Source organism: Amphibalanus amphitrite, unplaced genomic scaffold (assembly GCF_019059575.1).
Source record: "Amphibalanus amphitrite isolate SeventyFive unplaced genomic scaffold, NRLGWU_Aamphi_draft 000490F_arrow, whole genome shotgun sequence".
Lineage (NCBI taxonomy): Eukaryota > Metazoa > Arthropoda > Thecostraca > Balanomorpha > Balanidae > Amphibalanus > Amphibalanus amphitrite.
This window is the reverse complement of record NW_024881984.1, coordinates 104,321-132,240: the sequence shown is the minus strand read 5'-3', so window position 1 is coordinate 132,240 and position 27,920 is coordinate 104,321. Positions and strand designations below refer to the sequence as shown.

The following is a 27,920-nucleotide window of genomic DNA, read 5'->3' as shown; positions in this document are numbered from 1 at the left end:
TTCATAGAGCATTACAATGGCTTGCAGTGAATCAGAGTCGGTAAAATGTTGGTCAAGGTGGCGCCACTGGTTTACGAAAACTTTGAGCAGATGTTTAGATCTGAGCTGAGTAAACCAGCCCACCTTGGTGGACAAGTCACTCCAAATCAGCATCAAACAATCAGTTTATCACCTAATTATATCGTTTATTAGACAACAATTCACCGCGAATGCTGTTCGGAAGCCTAAACCGAATGTAGGTTAAAACAGAACAGCGAGCGCTAGCGTACAATCAACATATGCATCTCGAGTGAGTGTGTATGTGGGTACAGGCATATATGTAATACAACGCGACGCAGATATAATCAACACACGGCAATGAATAAATAGAATATATCTGGACGCACAGTGTCACCTACCGCACCTCCAGTGGCCCCATGCACGCGGTCATTATTCGTACCGTGCAATCCCGTACAGTTGTGTTCTGTCCTCCCCAAAGACGCAAATGAGACGGCGCCATAAACATGGGCTCAGTTCATGTCCGCATCAACTGCTGCCGAGCGTGCAAGCCGAACCAAGATAACACCTCAGTAAACCAAAATACCCAGATAAGGGAGGGATAGGGCTCGCTGCAGAGAAGCGGCAACACAAACGTTCCGGCGGCGGCGCCCGTCCCCGGCCGTTTGCCGGATATCACAGCGAACCTAACTTGTTCTCAAGAGCCGCCGGTCGCGGAGGGCCGCAGGTGACCAGCCTGAATATACAGCGAATACATTCCGCAGCGTTACTCACCGCTGTCTCGCGGTCCCGCGATATACACAACACGCAGCCAGCGCTCCAGCCGCCGGGGGTCGGTTCGATCGGCGCCTCCGAGCGCGGATCATCCCACCCGCAATTGATCGCCGCGGCTGAGCGCTACCTTGGCTTACTGGATCCACTCGGGAGTCGCGCGGGGCTCTGTCTCAGCGCCCACCCGGCCACGATACAGGGGTAAACATATCGCGCCACGACGGCTACTAGTCGGGTCCGTGGTCTCACGCCCCACACCAAGCTCTACGACGTCGACTGGCGCGGCTGGGTGTGCCGCCAGCACACTGTCACTGCCGCCCAGAACGCTAAACAGGGCAGCTAACGCGGCTTCTGTCTCTCGGAAAACCTCTCCGGTCGCCGTCCACCGGCGACGTAAATTTCTGCAATGATTCTTCCTCGCCAGGGCGCCCGCTGGTGCGTTACAATCTTCCGCCGCCACTGTGGTTAGCGGCAGCTGCCGATGGCGGTCGGCCGGGCGTGACGCCGTCAGTCACGCGAGTCACGTGACGGGGCGTCACGGAGCGCGGCGGGGCGCTCAGTGCCGCCAGCGGGCGCGCAGAATCAGGCCGATCACGAGCGCCGTGAACAGGAACACGGCCAGCAGAGTCACCGTCTGCTTGCGGGTCCAGCTCTGTCGGTCCGACAGGCGTCAGTGGAAACACGAGACGGAGATGACAGGAAAGCGAGAGGGTGCGAGAGACACTTTGATTATTTGAAGATGGTGGTGGAAATCACATACAGTGAGGATAATGAATAAAACAACTGTACACGTCACTGGGCCCATTTCTATGACGCCGATAAGCAAATAGTATCGCCATGGTTGAAATTTGAGAAGCAGAAAATTAATGGTTGAGAAGGACATTGGCATGAGGAAATTCAGGTTCGTTATACATGACGTAGCGACAGAATCCATCTTGCTGTTAAAGCGTGCTAAATTAATTTTAGCTGATAATATAAAGAGCATATTGGGCTAACTCAGAGGTTGGCAACCTTTTTGGGTGCGGATCTCATGAAGCTTGCAGAAACCGGTTAGCGGCCCGAACGAATGTCTCAACAATCGCTGCCTGATCTGGTCCGCTATGGAACGGAGGTTGCCGACCCCTGAGCTAGCCGAGCATGCCAAAAGGGCTGTTTTCATAAACAAGATAGTGCCAAGATAACGCGTCCCTGGATAGCACAGAAATAGACCAAAGTCCGCAGATATATCTAGGAAGTGACAGCTGCTATCGTTCAAAACAGCTAAGCGCAGTTAAAATGCGGCTGTGAAACTGGTTCCTTTCGAACTAGACAACTAAGTAACTATACTGTCGCAAGCGCTGAAAGCAAACGTTACCAAATTATCCAACAAAATGAAAAACTGCACATTGGCACACAGAGATACCGCTGTTTTAGGAAGTAGGACTTTGTACTTACCCGATTTAAGACGACTCGTAGGCAATGACGGAGATAACAATGATGAGAACGATCACCAAGAACACAAACAGGCAAAACTTCTTCCTACGAGCTTTGTTCTATGCGTCGGCAGGAAAGAAAAGTCAATGTCAGAGATGAAAGTCGCACATAGCAACTCATGGTAAATCAAATCAAGAATCTACGCGATAGACAGTACGGATGTTCAAGTCTTAAAGTGACAACAAAATAGCAATAACTAAGATATGATGCAAGTCCAAAGCAATGAATTGAAGATGAAGGCTGGATAGTTGCTTAACGTTTAAGAAAAACATAAATCCTAAGAGAAAACAATAATAATAACCTTTAAATATCCTGTAAAACATAGTTCATAAAATGATCCCAACAAATAACAGAACAGATATTGAACACATAATAAATCGTGTGGAAGATTGAAACAAACAAATGAACCGTTCAGGACCCAAAACTACCAAAGCCGGTCGGATGGGATATAAACAGGAAGGATTGCGACAGCTGCAACACCGATTCACACACAGCTAGCAGCGCTGCCCACTGACTACGGCCATCCATACATCATTCCGAGGCAGCGCGGCTCCCCGGCGGGGGAGGGCATTCGGAGGCCCTCTTCCCACACAGTCACAACAGATCAACGCCCGCACAGATACCGGCCATTGAGAGTCAACAAGCCATGCATCCGACGGAGGGTCCATGGGGAAGGGTAGAGCCGCTGCCGCGAACCTACGAACGAAGAGAGGCCGTCCACGGACTAAATGAAGTGGTAGATGTGCTTTAGATGGAGTTATCGCAAAAAAATCGGCGTTAAAAATAGTAAGAATAGATTCAAACAAGTCGTAAATAAGCCGACGCGTTCGTAGATTCGTGGGAACTTCGGATGGCACATCCTATTTGCGGCAACTAAATGGCTCATGATTTCACGGCGCAATTGCAAATGGAATAGAAAGGCGAAATAATACAAAATAAAAGGACCGGTGGCATTGATCGAATTCTAAGCTATGAACACATGACCGTCTAAGGATGGGAAAAGGCTAGAACAAAATGTCCAACAGAATGAAATAAGTATTGCGGGGTGATCAGAACGGAAGAGCTCTTCAATAGAAGGGAAACTCATTGGTATACATCTAAAACAAACGAGATACCATGACTGAACTGAATAAAAAATACCAGTTAAAAAGGAGCCGGAACTATTAACCGCTAACACAATGGACATTCATACCTACTGGTATCTAAGAGGAACAGCGGCAGTGTACGGAGTTAGCTACGCTGGTGCTCAGAGCTACGACAGGTCTAAACATCCACAGATACAACACTGACAACATGAACGGAGGAACCCATCTTATCTTGGTTGCCGCATAAGTTTACACCCCAAGTAAATTTTCGCGAGTTTATAGCCACCCTCGTGAATCCATCCAACGTCTTACCAGTTACCCACACCGTTTTGAGCAGTGAGCACATAAATTTATTAACTGGCCACCGAGGTACTAAAGAGAGCACAAGAGACGGAAGATCGGGAGGGGCAGACACCGAGGCGGCCGTCCACTCACCTGGTAGTCGGAGGCCTTGGCCAGCTGCTGCACGCCCTGGCCCACGTTCATGTGGGTACTCTCCACATTAGCCTCGATCGAGTCAATGACCTCGCCCTGCTCGTGCACCATGGTGGCCAGGTCCTTGAAGATCTGGTTTACGTCCATGATGTCCGACTGCGATGATGCGAGATAGAAGAGCGGTCAGACTCAGCATTTAGGGACATTAAGAATGCTCATGTAAAAACCCATCAGATGAACACTGAATGGTTGCTGAACACAATTCTACATTTCACAGCAAAAGTTCAAGTTCCACATAACAACCCCAAAACACGACAGTAAAAACATTCAGTACATCATCCGTCATGTAACCGGTGTCGCCATGTCCACACAAACTCTCCCCCAGCTCCCTCACCAGACTCCCCCCGTCGCGCCGCTCTCACCTCCAGCTGTCGGACGGCCGTCTCCCGCTCGCGGAGCTCCTGCATCCGCTCCTCCTCCTCCATCACCGCCTGCGTCTGGCTCTGGTGGCCGCCCAGCTGGACCAGCGGGTCGTGCCGGCCACCCTCCGACTCTGTGAAGAAGCCGGTGCCGCTCTCGGCACGCGCGCGCTTCACCTCCTCGCGCTCCTGCTCTGCCGCCTGGCGCTGCACGTTCTGGAAGCTGCTCAGCGCCGTGGTGAAGTCGTTGGTGAGCCGCTCTCGCTGCAGCTTCCACTGACGCTGTGTGGACGGCGACAGCGGCGCCGGCAGCAGGTCCAGGTCCTTGCGGCTGCGGTGCGTGTCCTTGGCCAGCTGGTTGGTGTAGTGCTGGATCTGGTGGCTGTCGGTACAAGAGGTGGTAGGGAGTTAGAATACCACTTAACAATGCCGGGCAGAACAACAACTGGGGAATAGGGGATGCTGATACTAAGACCAATTTTTCCCCAAATTAAGTAGCGTGACACGGTTGAGCACGGGATATGCACTTACTGCAGGTAGCGAGAAACAATACACTTGCCCATAAAATATCCAATCAGCATAGGTATGAGTAATGAACGCAGGCCTTTTCATCCTTCATTAGATATTGTTTGCATCCAACCCCCCCCCCCCCCCCTCCCACCCAAACATCGTCTCATTATCATGTCATAGTCATCATTTTGTTCCAGCGAATCTCGGTATATGCCTATTTACTCTATTTAGTTTTTTCTTTTACGATTTTCCCGTTTCATTCAGCCACCCTTTACTCCACCCCTAAGAATTTTGTTGCTTATTTCAGCGTCTCCGCCGTCCCACCCCACCGTCTCAATCAGTGTGACCGCACTATCGGGTGGGTGTGACGTCACCGCCCCAGGTGGCCCGTCTGGGTGACGTCAGAGGCCGCGCGGTGCGTGGGTACTCACAGCTGAGCGCGCAGGTCGGCCGTGTCCTGCGGCGTCCCCAGCTGACGCACCATCCGCTGCATCGACGACACTGCCGAACACGCAGAAATGACGTTACGCAGTATTCAAGATGATGCAACACAATGGTACACCATCGGAAATATTACGCACAATACCGCGCACGAAAGATAGCTGCACAGCCAGAAAAGGGCAGCACTGCAAAGAGACACTGTTGTGTTTAATAAGTTGGCTAATGAATTAGGAAATTAACCTAATTCTAATAAAATATGAAAAACATACCATTTTGTGAGATTTTCTGGATGTTGGTTGATATGTTCTGTGCGATGCGCTGGAACTCGGCTTCCTTGGCCCCCTCGCCGTTCTGGTAGGCGTCCATGGTGACTGATGGATCCCTGAAACAAACGAGACAACTCACTCAGTATGGTGTATGATGATCGACCCGTGCATGACTTATTAAATTTGCACGCTTTCCTTTCAAAGCATGTCGATATCATGCAACTTCTAACAATCTACTCAGCCAAGCTTGTATAAATTCCTCTCCATGTTTAAAATACATACTTGGGTATTTTACTTCCAAATAGGTCCCTTGAGAAAAGGGTCAGCTTTGCAAGGCAATGTGCTTTAGAGCAACCACAAAGTAGCCGAAAAAAAGCACTGGCATTTAGACAAAATGAAATTGTTTTCACCAGCCCTTCTGCGCCCGTACCCAAAGTCCCGTGCTGCTGAAAAGTACCTGACGGGATCTCTCCAGGAGACAGGATGGGCCAGCGATGCTCGGTCCCTGGCACCCAGGAGCGGGAAATGGGACTTGGGCGAGCCAGGATCAGAAGGCATGACTGCAGGACGTCTTCATCTGGTGCAGCTGAATAGGAACATGAGCAGGATGTAAGTAATGGGTGACAGACATGCTGCAAACTGCTCTTGGGATGTGACTGCCCTTCATCATTATCAAACCAGCAGCAGATTTCCTGCATAGCGGCAGCTGGCCAGCGGGCAGCGGCAGCCCAGCAACTGGCTATGACTGGTACGCCACAAGCCAACTGTTGGCGCATATAGCGCACCCAATCTTAGGGGAAGCGACGTCAAACAACAACTGGCCCAAAAACTGGCGATTGTCTTTGCAGGGCACTGCGACAGAAAAAAAATCAGTTAAGCGCTGCTGACAAACCATACATTTGTTTGCGTGTCTTGTGCAGTGCACGCTGGCGCTCCAAGACAAATGTATTGAATGAAAAACAAATTTATTATGGTAAATGCGCCTCAAATACACAGTGGTATGAAGCTGTTCGGTGGTCGCGCCGTCAAAGTAATATCGTTCAGAACTGCTCAGCCGCGCTCTTGACGCTATTGCTTCTGCCGGGGCAGCGTTTCTACGAGCCACTGCAGAGTCGAGTTCAGAAGTCATCGGCTCAAGTAAATGACGTTCATAATAAACGAACATGTATGTAGCTTGGCCCTCTCAGTTCGCTCGTCAAAGATCACGTGCTGGGCCCTCGAGCAGTGGCTGACGCCGCCTGGGATTCGCTCTCTTATTGATCTTCTGCTCCAGTCCCCAGCGATAGGGGAGCTATTTAAGATCATCGATGTGGACATCCGTCCCGAACACCTTCCGCAGCTCCTGCTCGTACTGTTGCATCTCTCGCTTCATCACGTCCATGCAGGGTCCGAGCAGCCGCTCGAACGCCTCGCGGTCGAGGAAGGCGAGCCGCACTTCTCCGACAGCGTAAGCGGAGGCGGCGCGCGGCCGGTTGGTCAGCAGAGCCAGCTCACCCAGGTAGCCGCCTTTGGTCACTGTGCTCACCTGACGCTCCTCCTGGTTGTGCTCGGCGCGCATGATGCGCACGGTACCCTCCTCGACGAAGTACATGCCGTCGGCATCGTCGCCCTGCTCGATGATGATCTCACCGTTGTTGAACGTCTGGGGTACCAGAGCGTCGGCCAAGTTCATCCGCTCGTACGGCTCAAGTGTTTTCAGCATTGGTACCGATTCTAGCAGCTTCTCGTACATTTTTCGCTTCTTGAAGGCGTTTTTGAGTATGATTCGCCTGAAAGTTTGTCGGTCCATCGCCCACAGCGAACCATTTGTGTCAGCCTGGATAGTGGCAGCCCGGGGCATGTTATACATCAGTGCCAGCTCCCCGAAACTGCCGCTCGAATCGTAGCCGCCGACCTTCTTGGGAGCCGCCGCGCCGTCGGGCTGCACGTAAATGCTGTACTGACCACTCTCGATGACGTAAAAGTTGTCGCCATCGTCGCCCTGTTCGATGACACTTTCTCCGGGCGTCACCTTCCGCTCAAACATCGCGTCCAGCACTTCCTGCATCTGGAACACGTCCAGTGAGCGAAACAGGAAGATGTTTTTGACTGCCGCTGCCAGCCGCGCCCGCTGGATGTCGGACTTGGGGTGCATCACCTTTTGGGTATCGTCATCGTCATCATCCTCGGGATTATAGGCTTCTGCGAACACTGACTTTCTCCGACCGCCGGCGGTACTCGAAGGAACACCACGTGGCCGAGTTGGTTGCATTCCTAGTTTTCTTCTGATTGACTGCAAACACTTGTCCAGGCAAAACATTCAAATATGTAGAAATGATTGGTATCCTTCCATTTTCTTGATATTTTACCAATGACACAACCACATATACGCTCAATACAGGTATAACATTCAACATGTTAAATGAACTTTATTTAATTACACTGGTCATTCTGAGTATTCATGAGCAAAACTAGTTGCAAAATAGTCCTGATTATGCATAGCTAATTCTGATTAGGCTCAAAATTGAAATATATGAAACACTTATTTCAATTCAATACAATTCAATGTTAAAAAGAAATTGTAGCAACCTAGCAAAATGAACTCTAAAATAGGTATGATCTAATGTGGCCTTGGTCTAATGTAAATGAAAAAAATCCACATTTAATAATCATAGCACAAGCCAAGCTTGAGTAGGTACCTACAAGCTTCTGATTCTCTACAAATGAGCTGACAACAGCTGCCGTTTTTCGTCTTCAATGTTTTGTGCCTGATTCATATAACAACACAGTGTTGTTATATGACTGCCATGTTATATACAGACTGCCATATCTACCAAACATGAAAGTCTTTGTTAGAATCTCTCAGCCACTTAATGGCGAGCAACACATCACACAATCCACATAACTTTTTAGCAATGAGAAGCTAGGTAGCACCAGCAGGTCAAAATCGTGGCACTACCACAGTCCACAGAACCCTATCTAAAAAATGTGGCAGATAGCTTGATGAGGTGTTTGGGACAGCCAGAATAAGAGAATCCTGCCCAAATGGGGCAGTTGACCTCTAGGCAGCTTAGATGATGTCTTAAATGTATCATGTATAGGGTGAAAATCCCACACATCGATATCCTACCTGAACAAACATTTATGTCAGTTACTGTGATAAGACTAAGACAATTTTACAATAGAATACACCTTCATCAACAATGCCTTTTAAACAAAACAGTGTTCATGTTAAACCAATTGCCACATTTGATGATGACGACACAGTTGGGGACCTAAACTGCCCCATGTTACCATGGTGATGGCTCCAAGTGGGAGTGAGGACCCACCAGCAAACCTTTTCCCCTGCATCACTGTCAATAAATAAGTCATAAATTGAATAATATGACAGGAATAATAGTGGCTACTTTCATAAATGGTAATTATTTACAAACTAGGCCAATTACATTACAATGTGGTCTTAGACTGAAATGGAACTGCACAAATTGCTGCAAGGTAGATGAAACACTTTGACTCCCAAGTCCCAGGACCCAGATTGGGACACATCACTAAAATGTAAGCCCATGAATATCAGGCAAGCTTTTTCTGATTGGTCTGGGAAGTATCAAGAGAACCTGATGCCAAAAAAGTACTCCAGATTGCTGATAGTAGCTAACAGAAATGTCACCACTTCATGCAATATTTAAATGGTCATTTCTATACAAAAGTTTTCACAGTTAATGTAATCTCATAAGTGCTTTTAAATAGAATTTGAAATTGACCTGATGCAAAAAAACAATGCAGAACTTTCAATATTTTTATGCCTTGAACTTGCTCCTACAAAAGCTGCCCTGATCTCTGCCTCACTCCAAGAAGTCTTTCCTGACCGTGAATGCCATAATAAGGCCAATTATGCCCTAATCAGCCATTCAAAATATGCCTAAGCAGTAAGCACAGCATTTGTAGTTACAAAACTCAGAATTTCACACAGGGTAGGTACAACTACTGCCAGTCTGGCAGTTGGCACAGAATAACTGAGCATGACTCTGGAGACAAAATTGGTAGAGACAGTGTCAGTTTAGTAGCAAAGGGTACCCACAATCCATCTATAGTCTGGCATGTCTGGCTACTAATTACTGACAGGGCAGAAATCCTAAAATAAACATGACAAATTCTTAAGCAGTATAATTGTAAAATACACATATAGTTGATGATATAATACAATGAATTAACAACATACGACTTTGCGCCACATACGCCTCACCAAAGACATACTTAGAAAACACGGAATTTTGCACCATATGAACGCTGATGAAAATTATTGAAACGTTTCACTTTCAGTTCAGGTCCTTCACGTACATTTACTTAGCTTCACAAGAGAATTTCCGGAACCACTGGGAGCATAAATACCTGCGACTCCGATCACCCGACAACACGGAGCACAAGCCACTCAAGGTTGCGCTTATGAATAAACCACAACCGAAAAAAAACTTTAGCTGCGCAAAGAGCTGAAATTACGTCATTGGCTTACAATTGCAGTTTTGTTCGCATTGTGTCCTACGGGCAATGGGTATGTACCGTCTATCCGTTCATTCTGACTCATATATATTTATTTAGCATTATTTGGAATAGAGGTCTTGTAAAGCATCTAATACCCTACATAAAAATGAGCAATCACATACTTATAGCCTTTATTTTGTTTCTATGCTTACTAAACATCGGTAGAGCAGTCGGGCACAATGTGCCCAGTTGCGTCGCGTGTTTATACTCACCCATGACCCAAACATCAGCAACAATTTCAAAAGTATTTTCGAACCATTTCCTGTGGAAACAACATTCAAGTGGAAGGAGCAAACCAAACGGATTGAAAAGTTATCCGCCCTCAGCTCTGCTACAAACCCGAAACCGGTTCACTCTGTCGCAGAACTCACCGAGCCAAGCGTCAGGCTCAGACTTGGAAATCAACGTGTAACAGCCACCCCCAGGCGACATTTACTGACTCGTCAAGCAATAAAAGTAGGAAAGCCCGCATTTTTTATGAAATTTTAATCAAGCACGTCAACTCCCTCACTGAATTATAAATAAGCGTAATAAAATATATTCCTTGATACTGCACAATAGATGCTAATTCAATACAAGCACTGATAATGGCACTGCCATACACGCTACAGTGGAATGCGTCAAAGCAAGCACTAAGTACCTACGTATTTAGATGGAAATACCGCAGCCACGCTGCTAGGCATTTCATTAGACTAGAATGCATGCAAGTCACTCACGCCTTATGGAAGACGTCTACATCCTGTATGTTTGACAGGCACGAGCCTAGGCAACGAACACTTCTGCTCCATGCACGGCTTTCCCCTAGCTAGTTTCACCAGTGAAATAACAATATTTCCGTCTCCAACCCATCACAGTATCACGGCAAGCATCACAGAGCAACACCATATTCAAAGCACACTGGCCCTCGCGTCGATACTGAACCCGAGCTCCGGGACGCTCCCGCTGCCACTTTTAGAGACTGCCCAGCTGGAGGTCTGTGGCACAAGCCAGCTATCAAATCAAGCTATTGCCTTGCATATCTATTATGTTGTTTCCCTGAATGTTACGATACAGAAGATTATGCGCTACACGCTGTCACCATCCCGACTACAACGTGTCTCCCGCGGTGGTGTCTGAAGACGCAGATTCCTCCGCCTCCGTCCGCCCCTCTTTCGTTCTGCCTGATCTAATCGAAGACTTCCTCGGACTCAGGTAAATGTTCATGGCAGGATCTTCTGGACTGTAATCTATGTCTCCGGCTGGGTTCACCGCGCTGGGCTCCTCCTCCCCGGCGGGATCCTCGGGGTTCGAGTCGATGTCTCTGGCCGGATCCTCTGGATTCGAGTCGAGCTCTGCGGCCGGGTCCTCGGGATCAAGCTCGGTGTCGGCTAAAAACTCGGCGAGCGCGGCGGCATCGGCCTCCCGGCTGATGTCCACGTCTTCCAGAGATAGTTGCTGAGCGGGGCGGCCCGAGACTGGCCGCACCACTGCCGGGCAGTCGCCACCAGGGGGAGTCAGTAACGCGAATTCACGATCGGTACGAAAGCCATATACCATAGACAAACCCCAAAGAAAAGAAAGTATGTTGTTCGAAGTAAGCAAAAGTGATATGTCAGCAGTAACAACGCAGTATTTAATTAGTGATTGTTCTACATAGTTGCCCGTGGTTCTACATGTGTAACGTAGCTCGTGGTTCAGAAGCAGCATTCTTTCCTCACCATCCAGTGAGTGGTGTCTCCTGAAGTGTTCCAGCTCCTGGTGCGCCAGCTGGTCAAACGTGGAGTAGCGCTCGGCCTGCTCGGAGCGGCGACGACGCTCCAGCTCAGAGACCCGGTCCAGGTGCTCCTGGGCCACCGAAACTGCAGACGAGGACAAATGGTGATTGTATAGATATCACTGTAAGCAGAGGAAAACACAAATGCTGCCACATAATGAGTATGTGACATACCTCATGTTTGTCAAAGAATGAATCAAACCCAGTCATAATAAACAGGTCATGATCATACTGCATAAGAATTTATCATGTCTCACGTCATTGCATTAGGCATCAAAGCTTGATCCAATTTGATACTCTAGTAAATTACGACACCCACTCTTCAGTTCGTCCAGCTGGCGTTGCCGCGCGCGTCGGTACGCCTCCAGCTTGGCTCGCTCGCGCATCTTCCTGTCCTCGAGGCGCTCCATTGCAGCCTGGTGCTCCAGCTCCGCCAGCTGCGTCTCCGCCTCGGCGAACTCGGCCTGTAGAGACGCTGGACGAGGCCATGGGGGAAGAAAAGGTAGGGTGAGGTCATTCGCGGACGATAGATTGATTTGCTACACTAAAGTAGAAATATTTTGGTGAAGTGTTAGATATTCATAGATGATAGTCTTCAACATAATATTCGATACAACCTCAGTCGGTGCTGGTGAGCCCTGTCAAACCAACTCATCACTATCGAACTAATATTTTCTACGCTAATGGCAATGACGACCACACCCTCAACGAGTCCCAGGTCACCCTCGGTCGGACTCACCGACGGTGGCCAGCATGCCGTGCACCTTGGCGGCCATCTCCGGTAGGGCAGTGAGTCGCCGGTGCAGCTCCACCATACCAGCGTGCTCCGTCTGACACCGGCGGCGCACCGCGACAACGTGCGTGTTCAACTTCTGCGGGGTGCAGGGGGAGCGAAAACGGCTGTCAGATAGTGTGGGTTGCTGATACTGAGGAAGTAGGTAACACCCAGCATTGAGGTAATTCTTCCCCAGAAACATTAAATACCTATATTAGCAAAAGTGACATGAAACATCACACTACCCACATTCTTCAAGGAGCCATGACATTGGGTAATGGCCGAAAAAATCTTATTTTGCTTTTTTATTGATCATCAAATAAAAACTTTCAACGATCTGTATTTTTTTCCAATGTGTCGCATTTTAGCTGTGATCTTTCTGACACAAACTCACATCCACGGCCGTGACGGCGCGCTCCGAGTTGGTGTGCATCTGGCTCCACTGGTCCTGGTACAGGGACAGTAGCCGAGCTCCCGCCACAGCTGCGACATCATCGTCGGCAGTTGGAGAGCCGGTCCGCTGGGGCTCCGCGGCCGTCAGGCGCTGCAGTCTGCCGCAAAACGGCCAAAAATGTGTCAGTGAAATGCCTCAAACAGATAACGTGTAATGTCAATGCAGGCTTTGTAGCAATATTGTGTAAAGGACTGAGTGAAGGATTACAGACCTGGCAGCCACACAAAGCAGCAAATGTTGCGAATGACTCCACAGAGCAGCCTGCCCACTTTTCCTGTGTATCTTCACCGATAATTTCAACTGAATTAAATATATTAATAAGTGCAGGCCAAGCAAAATTCGTTTCTCTTAGGTCAAGCATTATGTGCTCACATTGGTTGCTAAATATTATCTTTTCTTAAGCCAAATGTCACCCAGTTTGACGCCATGTAATTTGGTTGAACAAAATGGCTCCGTTCTCCAGATGAACCCGATAGACCTACCAGTGCACACTTTGTGTCTGCTGACAATTCAACAGTAACTTATTGTAACAATAAGAGTTTAACTTTTCGTTGAAGTCCCCCACTCAAAGGGGGACTTCAAGCCTCAAGGAACCCCTCAACCACTTCGCCCCCAACCGAGCTAGAGCTCTACAAAAAACTGTCTGTGCCCATTACATGAGACACAGCAGCTGGCAGGCATGGTAGGTAGATACCTAAGTTTAATATTTCAGGGCAGCTCTTGGCTGTGAGGTCGAATGAAACGCCCCAAGATACCTAAAAGTTTTTGTGGATAGCTCTGCCAACAACGGTCACATATTTCTTATTTTAGTAAATTTGTGTTCATCATTCTCAGATGTGTCAGGTCCTTGAGTGGGAAAGGTCAAATAAGTGTAATGACCTAAGATCAAGGTCAGGCCAAGACTGACCATCTGATTCTATGAAGTTGTGTTGTGACAATGCACTTACAACATGCAGGTTTGATCTAGTTGCAAAAGATTGCCTGGCACTGAGTGGAGACATTTTAGCACTACATAGATGACAGTTTACTTGTGATTTTATAGGTCAGTAAGCAGCCTGACCTAAATATTTGGATGGGGCCACAAGATCTCACTTCTTTCAAATGTCAGATACACAAGCTTTCAGCTCTCTGCTGATATAAGGCTCTGAGAAATTGTGAGAATAGGTGTTTACAGACTTAACCCTCGCCCGCACATGCCATTTTCCCATCCTAGAACGCACATGGGGGGGGGGGGTGGTTGCCACCCCCCCGCGCCATTTCGTTCCTGTTGGAGATAGAGCTTAGCAGTAAAGACCAAAAAGATTCTTTGGGAAGAGACGAATCCAATGATACCCAGTTTTACCTTCTCAGGTCAGTCATTGACCTTCCAGGTCAGGTCAAACTAAAAAATGTTGCTGTTTTGGGTCACCGTTGGATATCAAGTGCGCTGCTTATCAAATACCGATGACGATGCTGTTTTCTGGTGCCAAGCCAGCTAGAACCTCTTTGTCACACTATCCGACCAGAATTTTGCTGCTGAGGTCATTCAGGTCAAGTTAGGTCAAGGTCAATCATATGTGTTTGTATGTCTGTGTGTGTCTGTGTGTATACTGATGTGTGCACCGATTGTTCTTGGGTCCATATCACATGAAATCATGATCTGAGAAGCTTTTACCAAAAATGCAGTCAAAAAACTTCACAAAAAGTAAATTCAGCTTGCCTAAAACACAATTATCTTAGATGACCTAGGTTGACCTTGACCCTGACCTTGACCCCTGTACATCGTCGAACAACATGTTCCATGATAGGTGGGAGGTAAGACTGGCAAAAAAGGCCGAAATCAGGGTGTCAAAAGCTCACAAGGCCCATGGCAAACGCAAGATGTTGAGAATTGGCCATTTGGGTCATGACATGACCTGAAAAACAAGGTCATATCTCCGAAACCAAAAATCACAGAAACTTGAAATTTTCAGTGGACATCAAGAAAGGATAGACGAGCAGCTATACGAAAAATCAGCCTTCTAGCTTTAAAAATGTGGAGTGCAGAGCAGAAAGACTGCCTGGGGGGGTGGCAACCACCCCCCCATGTGCGGGTGAGGGTTAAGGGTATAGGTGTTTGCCTAAATTTTGACAATGACCGGGAATTGCGTGATCAGCCTCAGAGGGCAGCGGGCAGGACCAATACAACAAGCTTCACTTAGCGGGGGCTCTGCCCTTGTGAAAATAAATTTGGACAAAAAATAATAATTTCATTTAGTGTAAGGCTAGATCAGGTTATGTCAGAATTTACACATGATTTCAAAAGCCTAAATTCATAAATTGAAAAATGTATAATAAATCTATATAGGTGATTTACAAACATATGAAAGAAGATATACAAGTAGGTACTTACCCAAGAATTACATCATTTTGGACTGCTTTCAATCTGTCCCTGAATGAGCTGAACATTTCAAGTTCTTAAACTTGCAATAGCTGAAATGGCAAAAAGAGAAATATATTTGGGCATTGTAAAGAAGAGAGAACACTTGCAACAAAGAAAAATTAATGAGCAAGAAATAAATAACAAAACAGTGGTAGCCCGTAGTAGGTAAGCAGGCGTCACACTTGTTTTTAACAACCAAGGAGAGGTGTTGTAGGTTAGGCTGTAGGTTATACGTTTCAGGTGGTAGGTTTTAGGTTGTAGGTTATAGGTCAAGGTAAGGTTAAGTCAGGTTTGGTTAGGTTTGGTTTGGTTTGGTTTGATTAGAAAGCATCTCAATCTCTGGGTTTAGCACCTCTTCTTGGTTGCAAAAAATGTGTAACACCTGCTTGACGATTATAAAAAATGAATATTTAACTAACCTACCTTGAAATTGAATTTAGTCACAATAAATAATTGTCCATAGTCAATGAGACATCAAAAATAAATGACCAGCCCACAACCCCTGAAATTAAAAAACATCGACCACCTTGACCTGATCGTCTCCTTACAAAACAAAAAAAAGGAACAATTTAAACAGAATAATAATGGTACTGAAAAAATACGCACCTATTCACTCAAGATTACTTTACTACTCTAGTCACTAGTCATTCAAATTCACTAGTCATTCACTAGTCATTCAAAACAAAAAATAGGGCCTGTTCCAGCGCATATTTACGTCTGGACAACGAGTTGCGGGGAAAAGTGCTGATTTTGTCGCAGTTTTAGGAGTCGGTGATTAGGCTGGTTTTTTGGGTTACTTTTTCGCTCCGATTCCTGTATTTCATAGTGTTTGGCTTTTGAATATTTTAGTTCTTTCAGAGAAATATTACTTGCCTTACAGATTTTGTAAAAATGTTTCAATTTTTATAAGCCGAACGTTAGAGTCCTAAAACAATACATCAGTACTACTATTATTGTAAACAAACAAACGGAGCACCACTTGGCTCTGTTCCAAGGCCTTTTTCGAGTTCATCTGGAGGTTTTCGTACTCGTGTACTCGTGTACGTTTTGTTGGATGTCTTAAATCTCTTGTGATTGACTTATAGCATATTAAAGAAGCATGTTGACTGAAAACAATCCCAAGTATCCAGGAGGAGGCTAAGAGAGGTCCTGATCGTCCTGAGCAAGATCAAGTTGAAGTTATGAAATGTTGGTTGATAAACGCAGGTTGATCTGGCTCACTTATCAGCAATAAAAGTAAAATTAAAAGAGCTTATTGGCTAAAAACAAGCCATATTATTGCAGGAGATCAATACTGAAGAGTACGCCGAGCAGTATCAAGCCAGAAAATGTTTGCTGATGATGATTGCATATTGTCTATTGATGTATTGGGATGAATAATTAATTATAACTTATAACAGCAAGATTATAACTATGAAGCGCTGACTATGAAGTGAAAAAATCTAGAATGAGCGAACTCAGGCAGCTTTACTTTGCTATGCAGATGGTAATGTGCATTACTCAAGTGTCTGGCAAATGAAACTTTGCATTTCTTGAAAAAGGATTTCAGTAAAATTGTGAATGTGACAAGCCATGCAACGATATGATCATATAATACGTGTTAATAGTCATTCGTGACAATGATCTTTGGTCCAATATACAATAGCAAAGCTCTCAGCGCTTCTTTCTGTGGATGGCCAGAAGTGTGACTCAGGATTTAGAAGTATTAGTCTTCTTCACAGGGATGTTATAAAATGTACTGGAGGGTTATCTTCCAGCAAGGAACTTTATTTTGAGTTGGTATGAGATGTAGGCACAAGAACTTAGGTGCTTAGTGCCTATAGTTAGTAGTTGTGTAGGTTTAGTTTGGTCAGGTTAGATTAGGTTATGCTAGTTTTTAGTTAATTTGCCAGGTGTCCATAAAAAATGTGACCAGGGCGGTGTTTCACGGGATGCTGCTACCACGCTGCTATCCAATTGCACGAACTGACGTCACACTTGTGGTAGTGTTGGAGCAATGGGCCTGTTGATGTTTCCATGGAAACCCAATTTGACACGTGTATAAGCAGCGTGCTGCTATCACTGGTGAAACAGGGCCCTGACTAACCTAACCTAACCTCAATCATCACACATATTTGCAATCTACTCATAGCAGAAGCACCCAGTTATATGATAGATACTCACCATGACTCAATCTTACCTGCTAACAACTTAAAAACAGCTCGCGTCAAGCCGTTGCCAAGTTAGCTCACCTTTGCCAAGCCGCATCCATGGAAACAGCCAAATGAGGAACTGGCTCATTGGGTGGCTGGTGTCAGTCTGTGCATTGAAAGTGTTTCTTCTCTGAAGCTGCTCTGCACTGCTGTATTGCCATGTTAGATGCTCAGAAAATGTGGGAAATGATAATTGAGATACTTTAGTGCTTTGTTCATGCTCCAGACATCAACAAGTACAAATTCTGCAGGGTACACCTATGAGCTAGGTGAGTATTTTATGTGAATGTGATGTTTGACTGTAGTAAATACACATAGGCGCGGGAGCCGGGGGGCAGTGGGGGCAGCTTGCCCCCCCAACTCTGGGGCCGTGGGGGCGGTGCCCCCACAGCTTTGAGACGGAATACCACACTTTTTTTGCAAATGTTTTCTTTTTTTTGTTGAAAAAGCCGAGGGGTGAAAAATAAGTGGCCTAAAACCGGTGAGAAAACTAGATTTGGGGGTACCCTAGGTTAATCTCTATTATGGTGTGCCCCCCCAGTCGGAAAGTAGTTCCCGCGCCCCTGTAAATACACAAACAAACACAGGGTCACAGTTATATTCAATCTCCACATAAACACAACAAAAACGCCCAAAGCCTCACTCCGCGAGCACACCACAAATAACGCAAGCCTTTGCAGGCACCAAAATGCTTTGATTTACAGGATAGGTATACTTTTTATATCCTTTATCCTCTGGGATCTTGCTGCCAAGTTGAAGTAAGATGACTGAACTTCAGTATTTATCAACCTTTTCTTCTTATAGCCACTGCTATACGAGAATGACTAAATGCTTGGTTTGATTGATTAACTGCCTTGAAAATTTAATGATCGATCTTCAATTCTCAATGAAGGCACAAATAAAATAGTTTCCTCTCCTCTTGGAATACACAAAACAAAATATTTAATAACTTCTTAGTGGATGGACGAGAGCCTGATGCATGTTCGCTTCATATTTTGTAACAAAAGCGCAAAAACTGCAATATAACAGCACTATATGTTTCTGGACAAAATGCAGCGGCAGTAAAACCTTCCCTGATGGCATTCATTCTTAGCCAAATGTAATGACAAAAATATTTTGTAGTAACTATTAAATTCCGGCTAAAAACAGTGCACGGTTTGAAAAAGAATCATTCCAATGACGGTCCATTCTTGCGGTCCAGAAATCGCCACTATTTCCGGCCTCTCCAACGCAACTCGTTGTCCAGACGTAAATATGCTGTTCCAGCGCCTCCAGAAGAAATTCTTGACTGGAGGCTCTACCAGAGGTTTTACTGGAGGCGCTGGAACGCAATCTGGAGATTTCTGGAGATTGGCGTCATAGATACCAAAAGAATGACGATTGTTCTCTCTTGAAACGCAAAATTTGTTTTCAATTTTAGTTAAAAAGATAAATAAAATTATAGCAATGTAATTTTCTTTACATTCAAGTTGTAAAATAATCAGTCAAATGTCCTTTGTTTACATTCGTGATTGTCACATGTGCACCATAATTGTAGACCAGAGCCTCCAGAGAAATTTGGACCTCTCAACTCTCTGGAGGCTACTGGAGGTTTCTGGAGCTTTGGCGAGAGCTTTCTGGAGCTTTCTGGAGGCGCTGGAACGCTCTCTGGAGGATTCTAGAGCTTTCTGGAGCTTTCTGGAGGTTTCTGGAGGCGCTGGAACAGGCCCATAAAATAAAATCTTGATAAAATAAAAAAGACACTCGGTGAAATGACGCACCACAATTGTATAAGATTGTCAATCAAGGATGGGACTAAAGTAAGCATATGCTAAATACAAAATAAGTCGGTATGATGACGTCATTTGTCGTCAATTCCAAACAACAGGATATCAATATCAAATCAATGCCAACAGGCAACTCAGTTAGGTGGCTGTTATGAGGCTTGATGTGGCCTGCTTCTGGGCTTGCCAGTTGCCTGAGCAGTCTGACTTGACTTTACCAGTAACAAGGTCCTAAGAACAGTAAAAAGCTGTCCAAACTTGATGACTCCAAGTTAGGTACTCTACATATACTCGTAGTCGTGAGTGTGACTACTCACTACACTCTTTCTTGCTCTCGCATTAGGTACCGTAACACCAGTGGACAGGGGCAGCGGTTTCCGCATGCGATAGGATGAGCGATAAACGATAAACGATAATTATAGCTGTTAAGTAAATCGGTTATCGTTGTCGTTTAGGTAGGTACTGCTAAATTTTCAAAATTATCGCTCATCCACTTATCGCAAGTTACAAAAATTATGAACGATAAACGATAAAATGTAAAACGGGATGATGGAAAAATGGAAGACGATCGACAGCGTATGCTGCGCGACAGTAGGTGTGCACAACCTGTTGCCATCTGCTAAGTGTACAGACCTGTCAGACGGCCGACGGGTGGTATAAATTTGCGCGGCGGACCGGGCAGAGGTCAGCCACAGGGAAGTCCACTCCCAGTATCGGCGGAACACCTTCAATTAAGGGGGGGGGGGGCACTGACGACTTTTGGTCCCATTCTTTCCATGCAACGCCCATAGGGCTAATGTTAAAAATGCCCAAATCAAAGGGGGGCACGGTGCCCCGGTGCCCTCCCCGTTCCGCCGCCTATGTCCACTCCCGCATATCTGGGGGAGTGAACATAAATGAACTTGCTCCAGAAAGTCAAACTCAGCTTAAAAAGCTACGCCAATTCTTGGCTCAGGTTTCCGTCTTTGGCTACTCCCGAAATAAGAACGTGCTCGTTGCGTCGTTATCGTTTTATCGTCTATTGTTTCGTTATCGAGCTGTTAAAAACAAATATCGTTATCGTTTTATCGCTATCGCTGTTATTTTTTGATTTTTTTATATCGTTTATCGTTTATCGTTACCCCAAACCTGTTTTATCGTTTTATCGTTATCGCAGGTCCGAAAATTAGTTAGGTATCGCAAAAAGCACTGGTCTGGTCTGGGAATTTCATCTTTGATCAGTAGACATTGACACAGAAGTTCCGTGAATATAGACAAATTCTGAAGGCACAATGGCCCGCACAAATACATAAAAAAGCATGGGCCAGTTCCCTGAGCTGGTGAGAAATACGTTTAATTGGGAAACGAGTAAGACTATCGCAAGCCTAACACACAAATCGTGACATTCGCTGCGACAGATGGGCGCTTTCCACTTCTCATTGCCCTTTCCGAGCACAATATGTTAACCACTTGATGTGTTGGCAGTTGGAGCACGATAAACGAGTTGGGGCCGATATCGTACGACGTTTCTTTCGCGAAATTGCACCCGGCCTTAGCGCTTTTGATCAGTGACCTCGAACGAGGTCACCGGTTGTCGCTTTCTTAACTTGTGCTTAACGCCTAGACGGTAGCGTTACATCCCCATAACTCAAATTCGAACAAATTGTTAAACAAAATCAAATTGTATGCATGCGCTGTGCAAGGTTGGTTTGCATATTCTCGTCAGTACACCAAAACAAAACATCATTGTTCACTGTGCAGACGCAGAGGCAAGATTGAAGTCAGATTCGGCGTTGATCTGAGACCGGTTTAGTTGGTGCAGGCTCACATTGGCCATTGCCAGACAGAGACAGCCTCTAACGATTGTGGCTCAGTGGAGGCCGTGATGGGCTGGAAATCGCGACTCGACAGAGTAGATAATTGGCAACCAAATTCGCCAGACCCAGCGGCATGGACCACTTGCCTGTGCTGCAACAGGAATGGCGAAAGCGGTAGAGGTCATCGAACCATCACCGCCGTCCACCGTGCACCATGACACAAGTTCAATGCAGGAATCAGCTGCCGAGCGCGAAGACGAGATGCAGTATTTGCGACAGTGCTCCGACCTGTGTGCTTTATTTAGGTAAGGGCGAAGAGAGCGAGTGAAAGAGCGAGAGAGAGAGATAGAGAGAGAGAGAGAGAGAGAGAGAGAGAGAGAGAGAGAGAGAGAGAGAGAGAGAGAGAGAGAGAGAGAGAGAGAGAGAGAGAGAGAGAGAAAAAAAAAATCTGCACTGGACGCACACGCATGTGATGCACAATGCACAACACAACAATCGGATTCTGATTGTCAACGTGGAAATCATCCCTTGTTAAAGCACATCCAGCTTCACCCATCCCATAAACTTGATATAATCGACCATCATTTCGGTCGTCCATGGCTGCCGCATGCCGGTGAGATCTGATAGCGCCCTGTTACCAGTCCCGGTTGTTCACCTCTACCCTACTGACCGGTACGAGGCCGAATGTGGACCAGAGGAGGAGCCACAAAACCCCAGCTCCTGGACGGTGGTCCCACACTCGACCGTGTGCTACTGACCTGGAGACTGAGCGGTGTGTTGGTAGCGGCAGGTCAGCTGTCTGCACGTCAGTTCAGTGTCAAGGTGAGGTCACCACGCGGTCAATGTACTACATATGTGCAGCTCTTGTTTCATTGTGCGGTAAAATATTATTAAAGGAAAAGGGCCACCTTCGTGAAATATGAAGATATCGTTGTTTTTCATTTTGACATTATTATTTTTCATTTTCTTTTTAAAACTGGTGCCAGAAGTGCACAATTCGCGAAAAAGTATTTAAAACTATTTAACATATTGGTACTATGTTGATACTCTCTACGGCACCTACTGTATGATGGCATAGCGATGACGTCACACTCAAGCCAATCAGCGTTCAGAAGACAGACTCGTCGGATTGTGTCAGATAAGCTGATTGGTTAAAGCTGAGCTGGTTGGAGCTGATTGGTAGAAAACCAAAGCCTCGCCGCGGGTGGCTGTATTGTCGGATAAGAACGCATTCCTGGGATAAGGACGCATTCCTGGCGTATTTTCTTTTAAAATTGCCGATAACTACGAATGGAGGCCGAAATCAGCCGTAAGGAGGTAAACAGGTAGGTTTTAGGACACGGGCTACAAGATGGCTATCTCAGTTTCAATCCCCATGTTAAAGGTGGCCCTTTTCCTTTAATCGGACGAAGTGACAATAGCCCAAAGACGATGTCAGCAGCCATGTGAAAATTATAACACACCGAAGCGCAATACCTACTCCTTATTTGTAGTGAACCGGCATCATGGACCTAACTTCCACCCAGTGTGGCGATAGGCTTAAAGGTAGTGTGCCACCTTTAAAAGATTTCCCATTTTATTTTTCCTAGGATAAGAAGCTTCTGTTTTTACCTAATATCGCAAAAAAATGAAAAATGGGCCTGGAATAGTGCCTTTTTCGCCTAAAAGTTTATCGGTTTTTCGATATGTATAACAACTGTAGTGGGCTGGCCTGCAAACAAGCGTCGGCAACAATCGCGAATGCGGCGCACATGTGACAATAAGCAAAGGTCATTATAGAGTTACGACGTACGGGAATGAGTTATCAGCTGTCTAATCGTAGACAACACAATGTCGAGCCTTAAACTGTAAGCCTGTATTGGTATTGTTTCTTTTATTTGGCTGTCAAACATTAATTTATGGTTTGAAATATTATTTTATGTAAAATAATTGATATGAAACAGCCGTCTTTAAAGTTATGACCCCATCTCACCACATGAATGTGGCAGAAATGACAATGATCAGCTGACGCATTTTTCTTGGCCGAAGTCAGAGCGCGCGGCCCGACGCACCACCACCGCACCACAAAGTATGAGCCAGGGTTGTGCTTGACTCATGAGTCGAGTCAGAAATTTGACTCAACTCTGACTCAAATGAGTCAGGTTTGAGTCGAGTCGGATAAAATGTTGAGCTGTTGAGTTGAGTCAGAGTTGAGTCGGACAAAAATATTAAGGTGTTGAGTTGAGTCAGAGTTGAGTCAGTAAAATATCTTTTGACATTTAGTTGAGTCAAAAACATTTAGGAACATGAGTCAGCTGACTCATCTTTTTAGAAACTATATATATATATATATATATATATATATATATATATATATATATATATATATATATATATATATATATATATAAGCTTTTCATTCTCCCCCCGCTTAACGACTTAGGCCTAGCCCTGCTGCCGGATTTTTTTTTTTCACCCCCCCCCCCACGCTCAACAACCTTTTTATCTGAGTCAATTTTGAGTCAACACACTTGACTCAACAAAAAATTTGAGTCAAGTTTGAGTCAACTCATATTTTCATAGAGCCGCTTGAGTCATGAGTCGAGTCAAGGGAAAAATCAGCTCCATGTTTCAGTCAAAGTTGAGTCAGGGCTTTCTGAAATTGAATGAGGAGTCGAGTCGGCAAATTTTTTTGAGTCGAACACAACCCTGGTATGAGCAGAAGCCGCGCCCAAAGCCAGGGCCCCGGTAACGTGAGGTAGCCGAGTCGGGGCAGCGTGCGCTGACCCAAGCCGGGGCCGCGGCTTTGGGCGCGGTCTACCGCATCCCCGCGGGCAGCCCCGGGCTATCACATGACACCGGGAGGACGCGCGGCCCCGGCTTGGGTCAGCGCACGCTGCCCCGACTCGGCTACCTCACGTCACCGGGGCCCTGGCTTTGGGCGCGGTCTACCGCACCACCTAACAGGCGTGTTCGAAACCGCAGGAGATGATGATGAACGGGTTTATCGAAACTTGATTGGATGAGCCTATCGGTAATAGCGATTTCAGTGTGTGCATTTATTGTTCATAGTGGTGTGAAATGTGGTTGGGGTACGACCGACAACCCGTCGGGGCGAATTTCGCACTGGGGTACTCAAAATTTGAAGAATTTAAGACGTTTCCATGAGTTTTGAAGGCATGGATAAGTTCTAAAAATCCGGTTCTCCTTATCTGGGCCATTAACTCCATATGCTCCAGGAAAGCTGGCACACTACCTTTAAGTTCAACAAATAACCATTCCTTGGCTATCGAGAGTTGTTTCCAAACAGTTCTTTCGTTGTGTGCAAAGGACGCGTATGGTATGTTAGTATAAAAAACTGTTCACGTGAAAAGTAAACGAGTGCAATATATGTACAAAGAAGCAACGCTCAGCATAGTTGCGACACTACACACAAGATGAAGACAAACGCTGTCGATCTAAATAAGGACTGCAAAACCGACAAGCCCAACCAGTTTGTTCACTTTCCCAGCGAACGAAGCTAGCTTTGGCGCGAGATTGCTGATAGCAAGACTGGTAGCGTGCTGCAACTGTTGCGCTGCCACCCAGACACTGTTGTACTGCAACAAAGGCCTAATGAGATAAAAGATGACTTTATATAAGGAGGAACGAAACGTTGCTTAAACAGTTTCTCACGCGTGGTGCATGCTGTGCAGTGGTGCAGTCACCCTTGTTGAAATAGGTATTCAGAGTGTCAAGCAAAGTGGATTTGCGCACGTATGTATACCTAAAGGGTAAATGAGTCATATACGTGCATGTGACGTAGGTATTTGCATGTGATTGTGCAGGTGGGGAGAATCTCGGATACCTAACTTTAAAAAGCCGCCCCAGCATACATAGTCGTGCATAAACCTTTTTGGAAGACTTTCGGACTTATCATCCAGCAATGATGAGGGCTTTCGTGAAACCATATGAAGCTTGTCTTGGAAAGTCTTATCGGAGGCATTCTCTCGAGCCGCTAAAGAAACGTCCAACAGAGGCAGGGGACATGGCGGGGAACTGTATAGGCATTTTAGATTGACTAGCTCTGATCGATAAAGTGATTACTATCCGTTTCCGGAACTTACGCGCAATTACAGAACTTATGTTTCCAGCTATCTGTCTGAAGACATATCTATAAAAAGGACAAAATGAAGGCCGTATTTGTTTTGGTTTTCTTGTCGGCAGTAGCAGCCAGTACCGCACAATTCCATTCCTTCGGCCTGCTCGGTGAGTATCCTTTATGATTAATATTGAAAAATCATCAATCCTGCTTATGTAACAACTTAGTAGATCAAATATTCATCCACATCGACATGGCTCTGTTGCTTTTTGTTGGTCTAATTGTTCTCTTCCTTCGGTTTTGGTGTGACCAATGCACAGCTCAATCATCTATAGCCGTTTTCACGACGGGCTATCCGGCGAGTGCACCTAATTTGACCAAATCTGCACCTAATCTATTTTACAGCAATTATCTTTATGAATTTATTTCAGTGTTTTAATCGATGATGCTCTCTGATAATATGTTATATGACAAAGCAGGCATATAAGCAATTAGTGTGCAACCCTAGCTGATAGCTATTAAGAGACTCACTGAACCTAATTTGACCAAAACTGCACCTAATCTGCACCAGATGTGCACCAAATGTGTACCAGATGGCCGTCGTGAAAACGGCTAATATCGTCTTTCTCTGTGACGCTCAGACAATACATATCTGACAAGTGTCATCATCTTTCTTCCTCCGATGCAAGAAGTTGAAGCATTCTGTACAAATGTATCGTCTTATCTCTAACTTTATCTGTATTTTGTTTTGAGTTTTACGTTTTTATCAACTCCATTTATCGCTGACCTCAGGTTAATGCTTCATGGCTCGTGTCCGTACTGTATCCGTTTTATCCCATCGCTCCACCTGTAAACGTTGCCCGACCTGACTGCCCGCCTTCCCGCACCTGTTGTGCGTAAGGTGACCTGAGCTGACTTTTGCCAGCAGTTGCAGTGCGATCATCCGGCTGTGCATAGCCTGACCTAACCTGACCTCCCCCTCCCCGTGGTCGCAGTGCGTTCATCCGGCTGCAGCACCTGTCCTAACTCGTGCTGCGGTGGCTCGTGCTGCGACGGCCCCTCCTGCTGCGGAGGGAAGTGCTGCGGAGGCATCTGCTGCGGCGGCTCCTGCTGCGTTGGCGGCGTCTGCTGCAGCGGCAAGTGCTGCCAGGGCGAGTGTGTCTCCAACGAATGCAAGGTGGGCTTAGCTTATTAGGCATGTTGCCACTTCCCTGTGAAAATTACATTTTAAGTTCGTTATGAAAGTATCATGTGTGCATTGCAAGCATTTCAGTATATGACAAATTTTGCAATATATTTTGTCACACACGTAGACTACTCCATATCAGTAGTCTAATCATACAGTAGTCTATGATTATGTCTATTCTAAAACAGAATTGGAATAGCTACATTAATGCTATTCGCAAATATATTAATAAGCAATATCTTTTATTTCAGATTTCCCGCAAGTAATTTTTCATTTCAATAAAACTGGCAATAAAAAAGACGGACAATCTGCTGGAGTAGTCAATCCATCACTGCAATTCAAGAGGAATCATCTATGCTACATAAATGTGAATACAAATAAAGTGTATACCATCTAACTGCTTCCATGTAGAGTGTCGTACAAACGAAGTCTATTCGCTCGTGAATGTTGGACATGTTTCAGTGTGAGATGCATGTACCGCTTACGATATAAAGCACTGTATGTGGAAGGGGTTCGCTGAAATTCACATCTTTTGTAACGTATCCGATCTTATTTGATGTCAGGCTGATTCGATAATAAACTGTCGAAAAAGTGTCTCTGCAGTCGCTGTTTGTAAACCTCAAATGTATTTTGTTAGAGCATTTGCTATGAATACTTATATAAAGTCAATGTGTGCTAACTCTTTTATTAGGTTTTAGTGAGCAAAGATTTTAGATGTGCGGAAGTTACAAATTAATCGCAACTTTGGCTAAAACTTCACCAAAGGAAAGCACACGCAAAGCAAAGCACTTTATATGTGAACGATTCACTTCACTCTGAGCAGATTAACCCGCGCGGGGCTGGGGGGGGGGGTAAATTTTACCCCCCCCCCCTCGCGAATTTTTGCGATATCTCAAAACGCCAAACTTTCAGTACCTTTTCTTACATCAATTTGACACGTTCCCTGAAAATTTGAGCGAAATCCGTCGGAAAATTTTTGAGAAATTGACGTTTTAGTGACGTCATGTTCGCCATTTTCGCCTCAAAAACGGCAAAATTTCAAACGCCGCTAGCATCTTCATTTTTAGAGGAATCAAGACGTAACAAAAAAGGTTATACGTAATTCTACTTTGTCTATCAAATGGCTGTCTCGGTTTTTTGAAAATTTTGGATTTTGGCCCACATTTTTTAAAAAAACTGACTTTTTTGGGAAAATAATTATAAAATCTAAAATTTTGAGTGTATCAAAAAACCCAGAATATATGTCAGAGAAGTGGTCTATGTGCACCTACATACCAATTTTTAGAAGAATCGGTTCAAAAATGTGGGATTTATTGAAAATTTTATGACGTCACGACACACAAAAATTTTGAAAAATGATTTTTTTGGAAGTTCTAGATCTCGTACGGAAACGAAAATACCACCATTCGATTCGCCGTGAAAAACTGCATCAGATAGACACCTTTTTAGGCCTTAACAACCAACTTCAAAATTTGACCTCACTTGACCTGACCTTGACCTGACCTCGACCTGAAATTCATCCAGAGGTGGTCTATATCACTTATTGAGTGTGCCTATTGAATTCTATGAGTAAAATGACCCATAAAACATGTGTCGCACATGCCCTTTTCTATATTTTATTTTTT

General features: G+C 45.5%; 3 protein-coding genes and 2 long non-coding RNA genes across 12 annotated transcripts; 2 read left to right on the top strand and 3 right to left on the bottom strand.

Moving 5' to 3' along the window:
• Window positions 1–164: 164 nt before the first annotated feature.
• LOC122392539 (syntaxin-12-like) lies at window positions 165–9,879 on the bottom strand. 5 transcript variants are annotated; one of them, XM_043387503.1, is made up of 8 exons: window positions 9,715–9,825; window positions 5,855–5,983; window positions 5,401–5,513; window positions 5,122–5,191; window positions 4,184–4,562; window positions 3,762–3,917; window positions 2,203–2,300; window positions 165–1,420 (listed from the first exon to the last, which is right to left on the bottom strand). In XM_043387503.1, exons 2-7 carry the CDS (start codon window positions 5,953–5,955, stop codon window positions 2,208–2,210), a joined length of 912 nt encoding a protein of 303 aa, XP_043243438.1. In that variant the 5' UTR covers window positions 5,956–5,983; window positions 9,715–9,825; the 3' UTR covers window positions 165–1,420; window positions 2,203–2,207. The 5 variants fall into 5 exon arrangements, with proteins under 5 accessions (XP_043243438.1, XP_043243439.1, XP_043243442.1 ...); XM_043387504.1 differs by having other exon boundaries at window positions 9,766–9,820; XM_043387507.1 differs by lacking the exon at window positions 5,855–5,983 and having other exon boundaries at window positions 9,766–9,879.
• On the bottom strand, window positions 6,346–8,021 carry LOC122392540 (cAMP-dependent protein kinase type II regulatory subunit-like). The gene has a single exon (XM_043387508.1). The coding sequence runs from the start codon at window positions 7,694–7,696 to the stop codon at window positions 6,689–6,691; it is 1,008 nt and encodes a 335-aa protein (XP_043243443.1). The 5' UTR covers window positions 7,697–8,021; the 3' UTR covers window positions 6,346–6,688.
• A 558-nt stretch (window positions 9,880–10,437) lies between the features above and the next one.
• On the bottom strand, window positions 10,438–19,246 carry LOC122392534 (dysbindin-like). Of its 4 annotated transcripts, XM_043387497.1 has the most exons (8): window positions 19,203–19,246; window positions 15,905–15,989; window positions 15,269–15,348; window positions 12,838–12,994; window positions 12,408–12,540; window positions 11,988–12,143; window positions 11,613–11,753; window positions 10,438–11,381 (listed from the first exon to the last, which is right to left on the bottom strand). In XM_043387497.1, the coding sequence occupies exons 3-8, from the start codon at window positions 15,322–15,324 to the stop codon at window positions 11,002–11,004; spliced, it is 1,023 nt and encodes a 340-aa protein (XP_043243432.1). In that variant the 5' UTR covers window positions 15,325–15,348; window positions 15,905–15,989; window positions 19,203–19,246; the 3' UTR covers window positions 10,438–11,001. The 4 variants fall into 4 exon arrangements, with proteins under 4 accessions (XP_043243432.1, XP_043243434.1, XP_043243433.1 ...); XM_043387499.1 differs by lacking the exons at window positions 15,905–15,989; window positions 19,203–19,246 and adding an exon at window positions 15,825–15,838; XM_043387498.1 differs by lacking the exons at window positions 15,905–15,989; window positions 19,203–19,246 and adding an exon at window positions 15,722–15,810.
• Window positions 16,052–16,954, top strand: LOC122392537. The gene is made up of 2 exons (XR_006258536.1): window positions 16,052–16,338; window positions 16,583–16,954. It is a non-coding gene; the product is annotated as an uncharacterized LOC122392537 (long non-coding RNA).
• Window positions 19,247–21,514: 2,268 nt separating the features above from the next.
• On the top strand, window positions 21,515–26,889 carry LOC122392536. The gene is made up of 4 exons (XR_006258535.1): window positions 21,515–21,871; window positions 25,162–25,276; window positions 26,105–26,286; window positions 26,547–26,889. It is a non-coding gene; the product is annotated as an uncharacterized LOC122392536 (long non-coding RNA).
• Window positions 26,890–27,920: the final 1,031 nt, after the last annotated feature.